We start from the raw sequence: 14,137 nt of genomic DNA, 5'->3' as shown, positions 1-14,137 counted from the left end.
TGCAGGATTCACCTTTTAGATGTTAGCAACAGAGGCCTTGCCACCTGAGCCAGCTCCCTGTGCTGTCTTCAGAGTCAGAGGAGAGAAACAGGCATGACAAGGGCTTTGCACTGCTTTGGAGAACCTGAGCCAGTTGTGGTCACCTGGGCACCTGGGAGTGCACACCTGTGGTGTATTTCTTGCTGCTTTATGATCGATGGTAACAGGGAAACTACCTTTGTATGGAAAACCTAAAACAAAAAATAAATGAAAAGCTCTTCTTGTTTGTTTGTTTGTTTTACCTCCCTTCCGTTTGATCAGCAGCCCCAGGGCAGATGAGCCACCAGCCGTCCCTGCCCCCTAGCCTGGCCCCGGGGGAGAAGCAGTCCCCCACGATGGCGGGGAGGAAGCGAGGGCGGCCTCCGCTCCAGCCAGCACCCATCAAAGTGGCTGTTCACAACCTCTACTCTGCACCAGCTGGTGCTTTGCCAGTCGTGAAGATCCCAAAGAAGAGAGGGAGAAAGCCCGGGCATAAGGTAGATATGGTATTTTCACACTCCTTCTCTATCTTCTCCTGGTTCTAATACTTCTTCTCCTAGAATTTCAGGTGAAATGCAGGATCAGAGGCAAAGTTGTGCGAGAATGGGGCAGAGCAAGGCAAAAGAAGTAGGAGAAGCCATTTTATCTTCTACTTCAGCTGGTGAAGAAATAGAGTGGATCTATTTTTTTAAAAGTTTTACAGTTGTTTTCGTTTGCACTGTTTCAAAATAACTCATCTCCTGCAGTGTTGTGCAAGATGGCTACACACCTCTGGGAAGTGTTTCTCTCCCATTTTTCCCTTTTTCTTCTCTCTCACTAACAGTAATTACAAATGAAACAAAATGAAAGGAAAAGGAAAGCATATATGAGAGAGTCAGAATAAAAGGAGAAAATAAAGTTAAATTCTGAAGGAAAAATAAAGGGGCATTTTAGAAAGCAATGACATTTCACTTACTGAAGGGATAGCAGGTTTGATTATTTGCTGAGCTCTCAGTGCAAACCTGGTGGGGAGTCAGGACTAAAGAAAGAAAGAAACCCTGCGCACTTTAAGCCCTTCACATGCTGCTGGTGGGCTGGGGCTCACTCACCATATTCCTCCCCAGTGGACTCAGCACTGTCAGGAGCAGGACCACTGTTATACCTCAGATCAGACAAAAACATGCTGTGGGGAGGAGAATTTATTCTAGGGAGGAAAATGAGCTACATTGTAATGAGGGTTCGTATTGTCAATAGAATGCTCTGTTATTCTCTCCATCTCTGTCCATGGTCAGGGCAACTTACCTGTTTGTTTTGCCTGTTCCTCTGTTACACAAGGAGGGCAAACTGCTGACTCTTAGAAAATAATAGCTGCTTTAGCTCCTGATGTCAAAACAGAAAAGCAAGTAAGAGGAGCAGTGCATGCACAGGGCCTGCCACAGCCTTCCCTGGAGAGTATCTTGGGCTCGGGTGATGCCTGGCCCTTCCCTGGATCTCTCCTTGTTCATGGGAGGCAACAAAGCCCCATGCACAGTGCTGCTGGACAAGTTTCAGGCACAGAGACTAGATGTCTTAGCTCCTTGGGTTTGGGCTTTATCTAGAGTAGGCTATCCTTATTGTTGCCCTTCCCTCCTTTTCCCTTCCTGCCAGGCCTTCTTCCTGCTGCTGACATAATTCAACCTCCATCCTCTCTCCTCTCCCTTCTCCAGCAACCTCCTCACCACCCTTTTGCATCCCATTTCCAGGATCTCCCACTCCTCCGTGCAACATCACCCCTGTGCAACACCTACTGCAGTAGGCATGAGTACCTCAGGCTTTAAAGCTTTCTCTTCATCTTTTCCTTTCTGCTACGTTTCCCCATGCTCTCCCTACTTCATCCATACCACTCTCTGCTATAGGGGCACATTTAGAAGTGTGTTTCATTGTGTGCTGAAAACAGATCTTGCATAGCTAAGAAACAGTTCAAGCTGCAGTTTCCCATTTCTTCTTTGGTAACATAAATGATACAACAGCAGTGGCCAACCTGACAGCAGGCTGAGGTGTCCTGCCTGGGATTATTGTAGAATTTTATAGCAGTAGTCCAAAATAGAACTACATGTCCAAGCTAAGATTGGGGCAAATAGTCTGGCATTTTGTAAAATGTGGGATGTGGAAATGCTTATTATTTTTCACTTCAGTATTAGGTTAAAACGCTGGGACAGAAACATCTGAATTGTTTTACTTGAGGTACTTGTTATTACAAGTTTATTTATTATATTTATTTTAATTTATTTATTACAAGTACTAATTTAAATTATTATGAGTAAAGCTGAGTCACTTGTAAGCTCTTTGGATCAAAGCCATCCAAGTCTGGGGTAATAGTACTTTGGAGTGGTGGTGAAACTGAGTCCCTGAAGTGACTAAGTCATTTACTGAGTACCACAATGACCTTGTGTGCAGAGTTTTGGCAGACTCCGCTCCTTCTGACTCTGTCTTGCTGACCCTCTGCATTGCTTGCTGCTGCATTTACATTTTATTTGAAATTTCACAAAGAAAGAAAATTGAAAAAGCTGGGAAGTGTATTCTGTTCCAGTCCACATGCACCAACTGACCTGTGAAAAAGCCTTTCTCCGACCACCACACGTAGGTAAGCGGGAGAAGTGAAAAGGGAGACTGAAATTTCCTAAAACACTTCAGTAACGTAGCATCTTCAGACCTAGGTGGGAGAGCGCTTCCTTGCTTTTGCCCCCTCTTTTTCCAAAGGGAACATTTTTCCCTGTCTGGGTACCACACCACCCTCCCTGTTCCCAGGCACTTAGCAGGGAGGTGACAGCATTCCTCCTTCAGCGGTGAATTTGTGATGGTGTTCTTTCTTGGTGAGTGACAGCGAGTAAAAAGACATCCTTTGATAACTGACGGCTGAAGCTTCTGGAGCTGACACTTGTGAGCTGTAACATCCATGGCATCTGGGCTGGCACTGTTTATTTGTGCCATAGGGTTCGTACACCAAAGCGATGTTTTCTGTGAGACGCCCATGTACCGCTGTGCTCTCAGCTGAAGTCAACCCCTCTCCATCAAAAACGGTTCCCCAGCGTGAGTCAAAGATTACATTTTTTTTTGATGGGGAACTCTAGCTTGATTTAATTAGCTTGCTAATTGTATGACTTTCAGATACCACGAGACTTAGACGCATTTTAAAAAATGACTCCCTGCCCAAATGGCAGGCGACCAAATTCCTTACAGCAACCAGATAGCTGAATTATTACAGAACAGATGGAAAAATACTTCTGAATTTTTAGCGAACTAGGAATTTACAGCCTAGATTTAAATTTATTTTGACTGCAATGTGAATAACAGCCATGTTTAATCACATGCCCTTTATAGCCAGATGACCCATTGCTTGTTTTCATTGGTATTAAAGCAAATACCCGTGTCTTCCTAAAACGACATTTCATCACGCCTCACCACCAAGCAAAGTCCTTTTCCTCACTATCCTGTTTATTTTTTCACAGCTTTGGTTATAAAATTTCATCATCTGGTTTCCCCAAAACTGTTTTATACCTGGAGTGGAGCTATTTGCCATTAAAATGCCACGTTTTCCCCTAAATACAATGTTCTTTCTGACTGTCTAAATCTCTAGGAAAGAGTTTATTCTGGCAGTCGGACGGGAGGTTAGTAGACAGATCAGTTTTATTTCTCTGGCTGTGAGGGGCAGCCTCAAGGAGCTGCCCAGAAAGCCCATATGAGGGAAGGCTTTGTTAGCAGTGTGTGGGGATTCATGGTGTTAGAGGACATCTGAGCCACACGTCCGCAGTGCAGCACTGCAACAAAAACCGTCACATCCCTCCCGGAGGGCAACAGAACGATGGCTCCATCCAAGCAGCCTGAAGACAGTTTGTCCCCTCGCCCTGCACAGGACGGCATGTGGAGTGACAGTTTCCATTACAGGGCACAGGTTCCCTCGTTGCTCTGGAAGTCGCTATTAATGATGACAAATAAGCAGTCAAGATTTGGACACAGTAGGACTGAGATTGCACAGACAGCCTTAAAGTGACCTGGTTATTCATCTGTCCTGTGCTACAGCCTCGGATTTCAAGGTTGCATGTGCTCTTCTTAAGGTTACCTGCCTCATTCACTGCCAAACATTTAGGGAATGTAGAAGGCTGCGTGCAGACTTCCCTGCATCGTTTGCTCTGTGGAAGAAAGGTATTGCATGACACAAGAAGAAAAGGTTACGAAAGATTGTGTTGGACTGTGTTCCGCCATTGCCAGCACAGTGCTGACCCTTCTCTGTCCCAGTGACTGAGCTGAACCCTGACTTTGCTCCATGCTGAGCCTCCTTGCCCACAGCCAAGTGCACAGAGAGTGTGGTGTACAGCCAAGGACCCCAAAATATGTACTTGGAAGCTCTGTGCTACCCTGGTGCAGGTTCAATGGCAGCTTTCTGCCCAGCCACTGGAAGCCCACACAGCTGAAGCAGGCTGGCCCCAGCACTCACCCTGGTGCACATCTGTGTGCAAATCTGCATGGGCTAGAAGTGGTTTTCCCTTCACCAGCAAAAGCCATCATGGCCAGGAGATGCTTCTGCCTTCCTGGCTTGAAGGACAGAGGCCTGCAGGGAGAGGGTGAACCCCAGCCTTTTATAGCAAAGGTTTTGTCAGGATACAACTGCCACATGGGAACTAGGAGCCATAAAGATGAGGACCTATGGTCTAAGTGGTTTAAGAAAAGTACAGGGAAAGTTTGCATCGAGGTTCTTCTTGTTTCTTTCCTGTGTATTTTGTGATATAAGCTGACAGAGAATTTGTTCAGAATTAAAAAAAAAAAAAGCTATCTGGGAAGTGTTCTTCCTCTCCTTTCACTTTTTTTTTTTGTGGTATGGAATAACAAAAATACCAGCTACATGAATCCTGACTGCCCCAGTGGGGTGTGCAGATCGCAACAGAAACTTCAAGGCTCGACAGGGTCCTCCCTTTCTGCATGCACTGCCACATCAATGGCCAGCACCAGTGGCATGAAAGCCCATGTTCTCTCTGCGTCTAATGCACCGTGACTTTGGTGAAGTAGACAGACTTATTTCCTACCCTAAATCACTGTGCAGTTGTCTGATCTCTTTTCCATGGTAGAAGATTCATAAGGGAGGGAGGGTGTTGATTGCGCACCTTGTTTTAAAGTAACCATTGCCTTTTATATCTCATGCTGTGTACATTAAAACTTATGACATTTGATGTTCAAAATCCTTACTGTGAGGATTTCCCAAAGTGCTCTGACAGATTTTCTCTCTCTTCTCTTCACTATTTTTTTTTAAACTTTCATGCATTCATGCTCTCTACTGCCAAATTCTCAGTCAGTCAGCTGGTTTGTTGAGTTGGCTTTTTGATAGAGAAGAATCAGTCCAAGATGAAATATTTTTAAATCAAATACTTTGAGATTTTCACTTAGCAATATTCTTGGACTGCTAAGAGTTTCAGGGGCCGGGTGGTGTTTGCTAGTGTACTGTCTCTTATAATCAGGCATTGTGGTCTAATGAAGGCACATTCTCTGCTGCTCCTAATAAAATGCCCTTTATCTGTACCCAGAGACTGCAGTGCATACACTGTTGCAAAAACATTTGCAGTAATCTGTTTGCTAAAACAGCTAACTGCCAAGAAGAGGCTTCCAAGGCTAGAGAGTTTAGACGTGTCTTGCCCTCTGTTTATTTACTCTTGAACATAAACCTGCCAGGGCCTCCAAAACCCAGGGAACGGGCAGAGAAAGAGGTCTGCTGAACACTGTTCTGCTTCCACCAGGCTGATGGTGTTGGTAGGGCACTGCACACTCAGACAGTGCATGAGGCTTAAGGGCTGGAAAGGGCTGATGGTGTTGGTAGGGCACTGCACACTCAGACAGTGCATGAGGCTTAAGGGCTGGAAAGGGCTGATGGTGTTGGTAGGGCACTGCACACTCAGACAGTGCATGAGGCTTAAGGGCTGGAAAGGGCTGATGGTGTTGGTAGGGCACTGCACACTCAGACAGTGCATGAGGCTTAAGGGCTGGAAAGGGGACTTGTGTGCCTGTATTTGGGGCCACAGGGCTGTGAGCCAATAAGGATGTTAAGGAGCCAACATGGAAGGGGAACAGAAGTTGTTAGGTATGCTGTCTCCAAAATGGTGTCTATATAGATGTGTGCACATGCAATTGCATTTATATATGTATATGTAAATATATATACAAGTATATGTGTGCATCTCTATATAAAGGCATATACTTTTATATCTTTATATACACTATGCACAAACATCTGTATGCATGCATTTATTATATATGCATGTATGTGTATGATCAAAGGCAAGCTCAGAAGCCTAGCATAGGGGTTACTCAAAGTTTCACGGTGCCAGCCCACTCCACTATAGAAAAGTGAGTCATCGGCATGTTGTAACAGAAAATAACAAATCATGCTGCTTCTCACCTTCCCACATAAGATAAAACCCAAACTGGATGAGGACCTTGATGTTTTAAACAGTTTTCTCCTATTTAGTTAATTGCTTGGAAAACAAACTAACAGCGCTTTGCTGCCTGTTCTGAAGGCAAGACAACCCTACAAAAGCAGGACTAGTGATGACTGGCACCAACCAGGGGCCACATTAGGGTCCCTAGTGCCCTACAGCTGACATACAGCAGGAGGTCAAAACCACTGATTGGTTTTTCTCTCATTTATTGGCTAAATCCAAAAGGATTTAGCTCACCCCAGAGGAGGGGTGGAAATGGCATCATGAAAAGGTGGTGCCTGGCACTTTGGAGACAGGTAGGATATTGCTTCTGCCCCAGACACCAAGCAATGCCCTGCAGGGAATGGTGCCTGGATGAGGAGCCAATTTTTATTTCCCTCTGAGCTTATTGTGTCCGTCTGTCCACAGAGATTGTTTTGAGGGAAACTCTAGGTTGTGTAAAAGAGCAAGTTCAGGAAGGGCTTGGTCTGTCAGGCAAAAATTACACCCACCTCAACAAAGGTGGCCTTTCTGTTTGTTTTGATGGGTATCATTCCAGCGCAGGTACGATCCCATACTACTGAAAGCAAGAGAGACCCTTAATTTTCTCTTAGTGAAGCCCTTGCTGGGATAGCCAGTAACTGTGGAATGATCCAAACTCCCAAGGATTTAATGGCTGAAAAGCCACTTAGATGGCACTGAGCCCAGCAGTTTTCCCTCTCCCCCAGCTGTCTGGTTTTGCCATTGCACTGAAATGGTGCCTATTATTTTAGATGCAATCATAATAATTAAAACACAAATCTTTATCCAAAATGACTTCTGATCTCCACCAGGACTTGTTCATGGTTTAGTTTGTAGGTGGTGGTCTGGCTTCATTTCTACCTCAAATATACCTTGAGCACTACTTCCAGATTGGGCATAAGCTCTGAAGGAAGCAATATGCTGCAAATTTAACATGGCTAAAAATTCCTTTTCATTGTTACACAATTTACTTACAACATTTTTACTTGCCACTGAAAAAAACCCCAACAACAACAACCACCTGCCAGAAGAACAACTTGGTGTAGTATATGTAAATATATAAACCAGTCCGCTGGGTGCTTGGCCTTCATAACAAAAGAAGAAACAAGAGTGGTACCTTCAGGTCACATCCATCATGTCAGCCCCTTATAATTACCAGAACCTGATCATCACTTGACTGGTGAGATGCTGCCAGGTACTGGCAGCATAAAGATATAGTGATATTGCACTGTAAATTCCCATTGTGTTTCACTTCTCCAAGCCAGGATGCAGGTCACAAAGATTACCGGGCGCAGCAGTGCAGCAGTTTGTATTTACTACCTGGTAATAACACACAGTGGACCACTGTCTGAGGTTATTTACACGGGTGTCTGCCCAAAGTAGCCTCTTGGTGCCGCTGGATTTACACAAGATTTAGACCTCTGTAAGTAAGAGCAGAATTTGGCCCTAAATTATGATGTAGTTAGAGACTCTGTGTTTCTGAGTTGCGGGGAATTGTTTACACCCACACGAAATGGGTCGTAAAATGCCATTGCACTGATTTGTTAGAGTGTTAGACCCAATTTGCTCAGGTGTAAATAACTACCCGGTGGGTGGCATAATATTTGCATCCTGTAACTTCAGGCGTTGCTGTCTGCTGCAAATCAGTCAGGCTTCAGGATCCAGTACCCTCTCGGGAGCAGAACGGATGCTCCTGGCCTGGAGAAAGTGATGCAATAGCAGATTGCTAATGAGTGGGAGTTCATGTGGCGTGACATACACAGAGTAAAATTGGAATATCTTGCATATACTTTCATTACCCAACTGGTTATTTTTTGCAGCTGAAGTCTCGTGTCCTGATGACTCCCTTAGCAATCTCTCCACCGAGAAGCACGCCAGAGCCGGATATTAGTTCAATTCCCCAGGATGCAGCTACGATACCCAACTCGGCCACCCCACAGGCTCTCACAGGTACACAACCACAAGAGCTCCTTGGCCAAGGAGTGAGTAGGAGCCATGGGCTGACAGCCAGATGCTGTTTTTCCCAGAACAGGCAAAGCTCCTGAAAATAGGGTGTTTGCAGTTTAGACTGGCGAACAGTGACAAAGAACAGAGATGCCCTGGGGACTATATTTTGACTGCCATGTGTCAAGTTTAGTGGAGATCAGTTCCATTCGTTTTGAAATGCAGTCATCCACATTCCATGAATTCTACCCTTTTATACCCAACACTAACCGCATCAAATGCATTGCAACGACCAGACTAAAACCTGGTGTGAACATGAAACATCTGTTACAGTTGTGGGGAGAAAAGGATGCAGGACCCACAATCTGACTGTAGACAGGGTTACCAGCATATAAACCCCAATGTCTTAACACAGCAGGTCATTTCTGACCTTAGTCAGGGAAAGCACAGCCTTATTCTTTTTTTTTTTTGCTTAAATTACGAGAAGTAACATAGGCTAATTCTTTTAAACTGATGTAAATATGAAGAAAATCAACAAGACAGTAGATTTACCCTGAGATTACAGCAGAGAAATGGATTAGATAACATTAGAATCTAAACACAACACATAAATCCCATTATTTCTTAGCTGGGATGCTCAGAGGAGAAGTTTTCCATCTGCTCTGGTAGCAGAATTATGCTAAATGTAGTGACGATGACAATAATAATATATTTTATTCTCATTTACCCTTTCCTGTGCAAAGGCTGCAGAGCACTTGGCAAACACCAGCCGGGAGGTGTTTTGTAGCACTGCCCTGAGAGCTGTGCCTGGTGCCACTTTCAAAAGGGGACAGGGAGAGACCCCTCTGGGAAGATTCCCCTCTGGGAAGTCTTCTTCCGTGGAGGTTTTCAATACCTGCCTGGACATGTTCCTGTGCAACCTGATCTAGGTGGACCTGCTTTGGCAGGGGGGTTGGACTAGATGATCTCTAAAGGTCCCTTCCAACCCCTACCATTCTGTGATTCTATGACCCCACCAGATTGCTGGGGTGGCTGCAGAGGCTGCAGAGGCATCCATGGGTCATTTCAAGCCCTGCAGATGTGGTGTCCCATCCTGTGCAGCTGGCACCTTTTCTCCCAGCACCTTCCCAATGGCTTGTGTAGGCACCCACCTGCAGATTCAATGAGGTTTGCCAAGGTGGCACGCAGGGAAAACTGCACTCTGGCAACCCCCTGCAATTCATGCATGCTGCTGCTCTCTTGGTGCATTATCCCTTTGTTTGTTTGGCACTTGGAAGGTATAAAGTGCTATGTAATGATAAGTATGATTATTATTTATTTGCCCAGGATGTACTTATATATATATATCTTGTTTGCCAGGATATACTGCTTGAGCCCCTTCTGGTACTTAGTGAGAGATGGGGTAGCAGAGTGCGCTGTGACAGTCGCACTAGATTTTCATTATGGTGATGCAAACTGTAAATTATTTCCAACTTTACACAGCTGTCATCGTGTCCTCCACTCTGCTTGATGGGAGTGTTTTTTGGTCACATATCTGATTTCTGTCAAAGGATAATGTTATATTGTCTGAGAGATGACAGCTCGAGCGCACTCAGACGGCTATTATAATATGTCTCACTTTAGCCTGACTTTAGGCTCTGTCTTAGTCGCCCTTAGTTACCACAACGTTATCTCCACTTCCTCCAAGATGCACTTTGTCTCAGCTAAGCTTGAAATAAGTTCATGCTATCAAGAACACTGATTTTTTGGCTATTGCCTGCAGGTCTGACTGCACCTATAAAAACTGCGGTTGAAGGCAATGGCATATGAGAGGAGGCATGCAGGGCTTGACTGGGGAGAGGCTGAGATATCCCTTTCAAGACCTTCTGTGCAGCACAGTCATGTGGCTGTGATCCCAAATAAGAGTATAGTACTGCATGTAACGTAGAGTTTCCCTCAAGGTGTTGCAGCTTGCAGAGTGCTTGGTTGGATATGGAGACCAGAGTCACTGTCATTACACTGTGCAGCTCAGCATAGTATAACCCTCCAGAAATTACAGCTGCATTAGTCAGAAGCAGCAAGGAGCCAAAGTCTCCCAAAGCTCATCTCAGAGCAGTGCTTCTCAGAGGGCCTTGTCAATGAAACAGTCTAAAAACATGTAGAGAAAAAAAACATCAAAACAAACCCAAAATATACTGCGGGCTGGAACTTACCCATTGATGTAACACACAGGCACACGCGGGAACTTCTTTAGTTGCATGTAGCTTATCTTCACCTGTGATACTGAGCAAAGCCTAAACTCAGCTCACTTCACTTAGGCAGTGGATGATCAGTGCAAAAGACCCTGTATGTCCCACTGCAAATGACAACAATTCACTGGGGAATGGAAGAGCTTGTGACACAAATAGAAATGTATAAAGCTAGGATGCTCTCAGGACCATTTTGAAATAACCTTGTTGGGATTTTGTGCCTACAGTCTGCATTTATGTCAACAAACAAGCAAACCTGGGGCCATACCTTGACAGAAAGAAAGTGCAGCAGCTCCCGGATCACTTTGGGCCTGAGAGACCGTCAGCAGCCCTGCAGCAGGCTGTTCAGGCCTGCATCGACTGCGCGCTCCAGCAAAAGGCGGTCTTCTCGCTCATCAGGCAGGGCTACGGAGGCGAGATGGTGTCAGGTAAAGCATTTTTCTAAGGGGCTGGTGGCCAGTTGGAAAGTGCTTGAAATCTTAACCTGATCCCAAATCCGGTCTGTCCTGGCTGTCTCGTTCACATCAGTGAACCAGCTTTGAGTATCACTTATGCCTTTGTAAAGTGAGCTGCTGCAGGGATCGCCTGGTGCCAATTGAAAGTCTATCCCACAACCATAGAATCGTTTTGGTTGGAAAAGACCTATAAGATCATAGTGTCCAAATACTAACTTAACACTGCCAAGCTAACCTGTGTCCCTCGGCACCTTATCTATGTGTTTTTAAAATATCTCTAGGAATGGGGAGTTTACCACCTCCCTGGGCAGCCTGAGACAGGATCTAACAATCCTCTCATGGAAAAGCTTCTTCCTCAGCTCCAATGTAAACCTCCCCTGGGGCAACTTGAGGCCATTTCCTCTTGTCCTATTACTTGTTACTTGAGAGAAGAGATCAACCTCCACCTCTCTACAACCTCCTTTCGGGTAGCTATAGAGAGTGATCATGTCTCCTCTCAACCTTCTCTTCCCCAGGCTAAACATACCCAGCTCCCTCAGGTGTTCGTCATCAGACTTGTTCTCCAGACCCTTCAGTCCATTCCCCACCACTCTCTGAGCCTGGCCATCAGTCACCAGTCTTTGAACAGTTCTGAGGCCATGCCTGTGAGCTGAGTTTTTCATGCAGCTGTACAAGGATGAGCAGTGTTGCAAGCTCACTTCATGCCACACACTGCCATCACGTGTTGCTCTAAAGGAGAACTTGCACAGATTTTAGCTGCTGGTGTGTCCCCTGCCTGCAATTCATGAGCCAAATCTGCTCTCAGCTGTAGGAATTGCAAAAGTTCCATAGCAATTCCCTGTACAGCAGGACTGTACAAACATATCAGAGAATCAGAGACCGGGAGGAACTTCCCAGGAATTCCTCACCTTCCTGAAGTGATACTTCTCACTGTGTCATGATGAGTCTCATGCTGAATCCTCTGGACTGGCTCTCAGACTGAACACAAACTGTTCTTCTAATCACAATAAGAATTTCGTGTCATGAGATAGTTTTAGCACATGGGGATGCAGTGGGAACGAAATGATGGGAATATGGGAAAGATGCTCTCCGATGAGCTTCTGTGGATGAGTCAGGCATGAACACAAAGCCAAGGACTGCAAGTCCAAACAGTTTTGCCAGGATCCCAGCAGCTCAGCCGTGCGATTGGGACCCTCTTGTGTGGGAGCCCAGGCTCTAGCTCTCTGTGCAGCACATAAATCCTGCTTCTTTCCTCTCCTCTAGTTCTCTCTAACCACACGTGTGCCTTCCCTAAGGGACATCAAATATACTCTAAGATTGATCCAGATTTGTTCACAGAAAGACTGAAACAATTTAGTACAAAGCTTCATATTTACCTGGTTCTATGCTGTGTATATGATTTTCATTACAAGCAGGAGAGATGGATTGTGCACCAGGCCTGCCAAACCCCTTGGTCTCATTTGTCCTGGACTGGCTCAACTTCAGATACCTGAGCTAAAAGCACCTGATCAATATTGTTACCAACTTCCTGCCTCGTCTAATCATCAAGGAAGGGTGAAGAGCCTCCTAGTCATGGTGTGGCTCTGAGATTGCAACTCATTCCCAGCCCAGCAGCAGTGAGGACAAATTTTGTCATAGGTTTTCCAATCTTCTCATGGCTTGACTCACAGATGGTCTACCAGCTGTGGAACATGATCCCTTACAGCAGCTCAGGCCAGCAGGAAATCTCTGAAGTTATCCCAAAGATTAAAAACCTAACATTGCAGTTTATACTCATTAGTAGTGGCTGTAGGACTGGAAAAGATCTTCCAGGTGGTGGAGTTCAGGCAGTCATATCATGTAGTCCTCCCTGCAAACCTATAGACACCTGAATGTGTCCTGTTACAATTGATCTTGGTGGGTCTGTTATGAGCCCTCCACAGACCTATGCCTTTTTTTTTTTTTTTTTTAATTCCTGGCTTGATATCTTCCCTGACAGCTTTGTCCTGGAATTCTAATTGCTCTGCTCTCACCCTTGAGTTCAATCTTAGGTGTATTTATAGAGACCAGTCCTCATCCTGCCAGGCTGAAATACACAGTTTCTTTCAGGTCCTCCCTGCATTTTTAGGAAGATCACAGGATTTCTGAAAGAAGTGCAAGTGTCTTCCCACAGCTCCATGCAGCAAGGATGGTGATGACTGCAGTGCTACAGGGAAATTCTCTGTTCCCTGAACTTTGCTGTGGCCTGTCTGTGCACCTCTTCAGATGTGAATTCACTCTTCTCGAACCTGGATGACCAGAATGATGCCTATTAGTCCATCTCAGGTTCCACCAGGACTTTATATAGTGGATTTGACACTTTCTTTTCTCTCCTGGAAATGCTTTGTTCAATATTTCCTTGAAATATATCTGATTTTTTTGTTGCTATGTGACCTTGGTGGCTCATGGGCATCTAGTGAGCCTATCCCATCATTTCTTCTTCCATCAAGTGATGTTGAGCCTCCTCAAAAAAATTATGGGTCTCTGTGTACTTCCCAAGTTTATTTTTCCACCCATTTTTATTACTGCAGAGCTCAAGATCAGTCAATCCTTTTTGTGCAGTCTCCCAGTCCTCTTCCCCACTGATAAAGGCTCCCACTTCACAGAATCAACAACATCTTTTTGTGCCTGCACAGAAAACTGCTGCTTCCTCTCTAGTGCTTGGGATCTCCTGCCAACAGAGCCTGTGGTCATCTCCGAACCTACTTTTCATGTGCAATCATTTACAGTTTAACAAAAGATTTCTCATACTTTACTGAATTCTGGATAGACCACAGCTGCCAATTCTCTTCTGCCTATAAATGCAATCAAATCAGTGAACAAAGATCCACGCTGAAACTAGTAGCCCTCTTTTCAGTACAATCCTGGTATCTTTTATTAATTCACAGCCACATCTTTAATTCTTGTCTCCCCAATATCTTTTAAAACCTTGGGTATTGCTGAAATCAGCCTAATAGCCCATCGTTTGCAGATTACTTTCTTTCTCCTTCCTTAGACCGGGGTATCATAACTGACTCCTTCCAATCCTACA

General features: G+C 45.0%; 1 protein-coding gene across 1 annotated transcript in view; it reads left to right on the top strand.

Annotated features, from left to right (window-relative positions):
• The first annotated feature begins 386 nt into the window (after nucleotides 1–386).
• The window catches only part of SCML4 (Scm polycomb group protein like 4), a 46,431-nt gene continuing 32,680 nt past the window's right edge, over nucleotides 387–14,137 (top strand). Inside the window, exons 1-3 of the mRNA XM_061990964.1 lie at nucleotides 387–515; nucleotides 8,282–8,411; nucleotides 10,861–11,061. Coding sequence (XP_061846948.1) covers nucleotides 8,300–8,411; nucleotides 10,861–11,061 — 313 coding nt within the window. The 5' untranslated portion in view covers nucleotides 387–515; nucleotides 8,282–8,299. The remainder of the gene's footprint in view (nucleotides 516–8,281; nucleotides 8,412–10,860; nucleotides 11,062–14,137) is intronic.

The sequence above is a fragment of the Colius striatus genome, chromosome 2 (genome assembly GCF_028858725.1).
Source record: "Colius striatus isolate bColStr4 chromosome 2, bColStr4.1.hap1, whole genome shotgun sequence".
NCBI classification, from domain to species: Eukaryota; Metazoa; Chordata; class Aves; order Coliiformes; family Coliidae; genus Colius; species Colius striatus.
The sequence above is the reverse complement of the archived record's forward strand: the minus strand, read 5'-3'. Positions and strand labels throughout refer to the sequence as shown.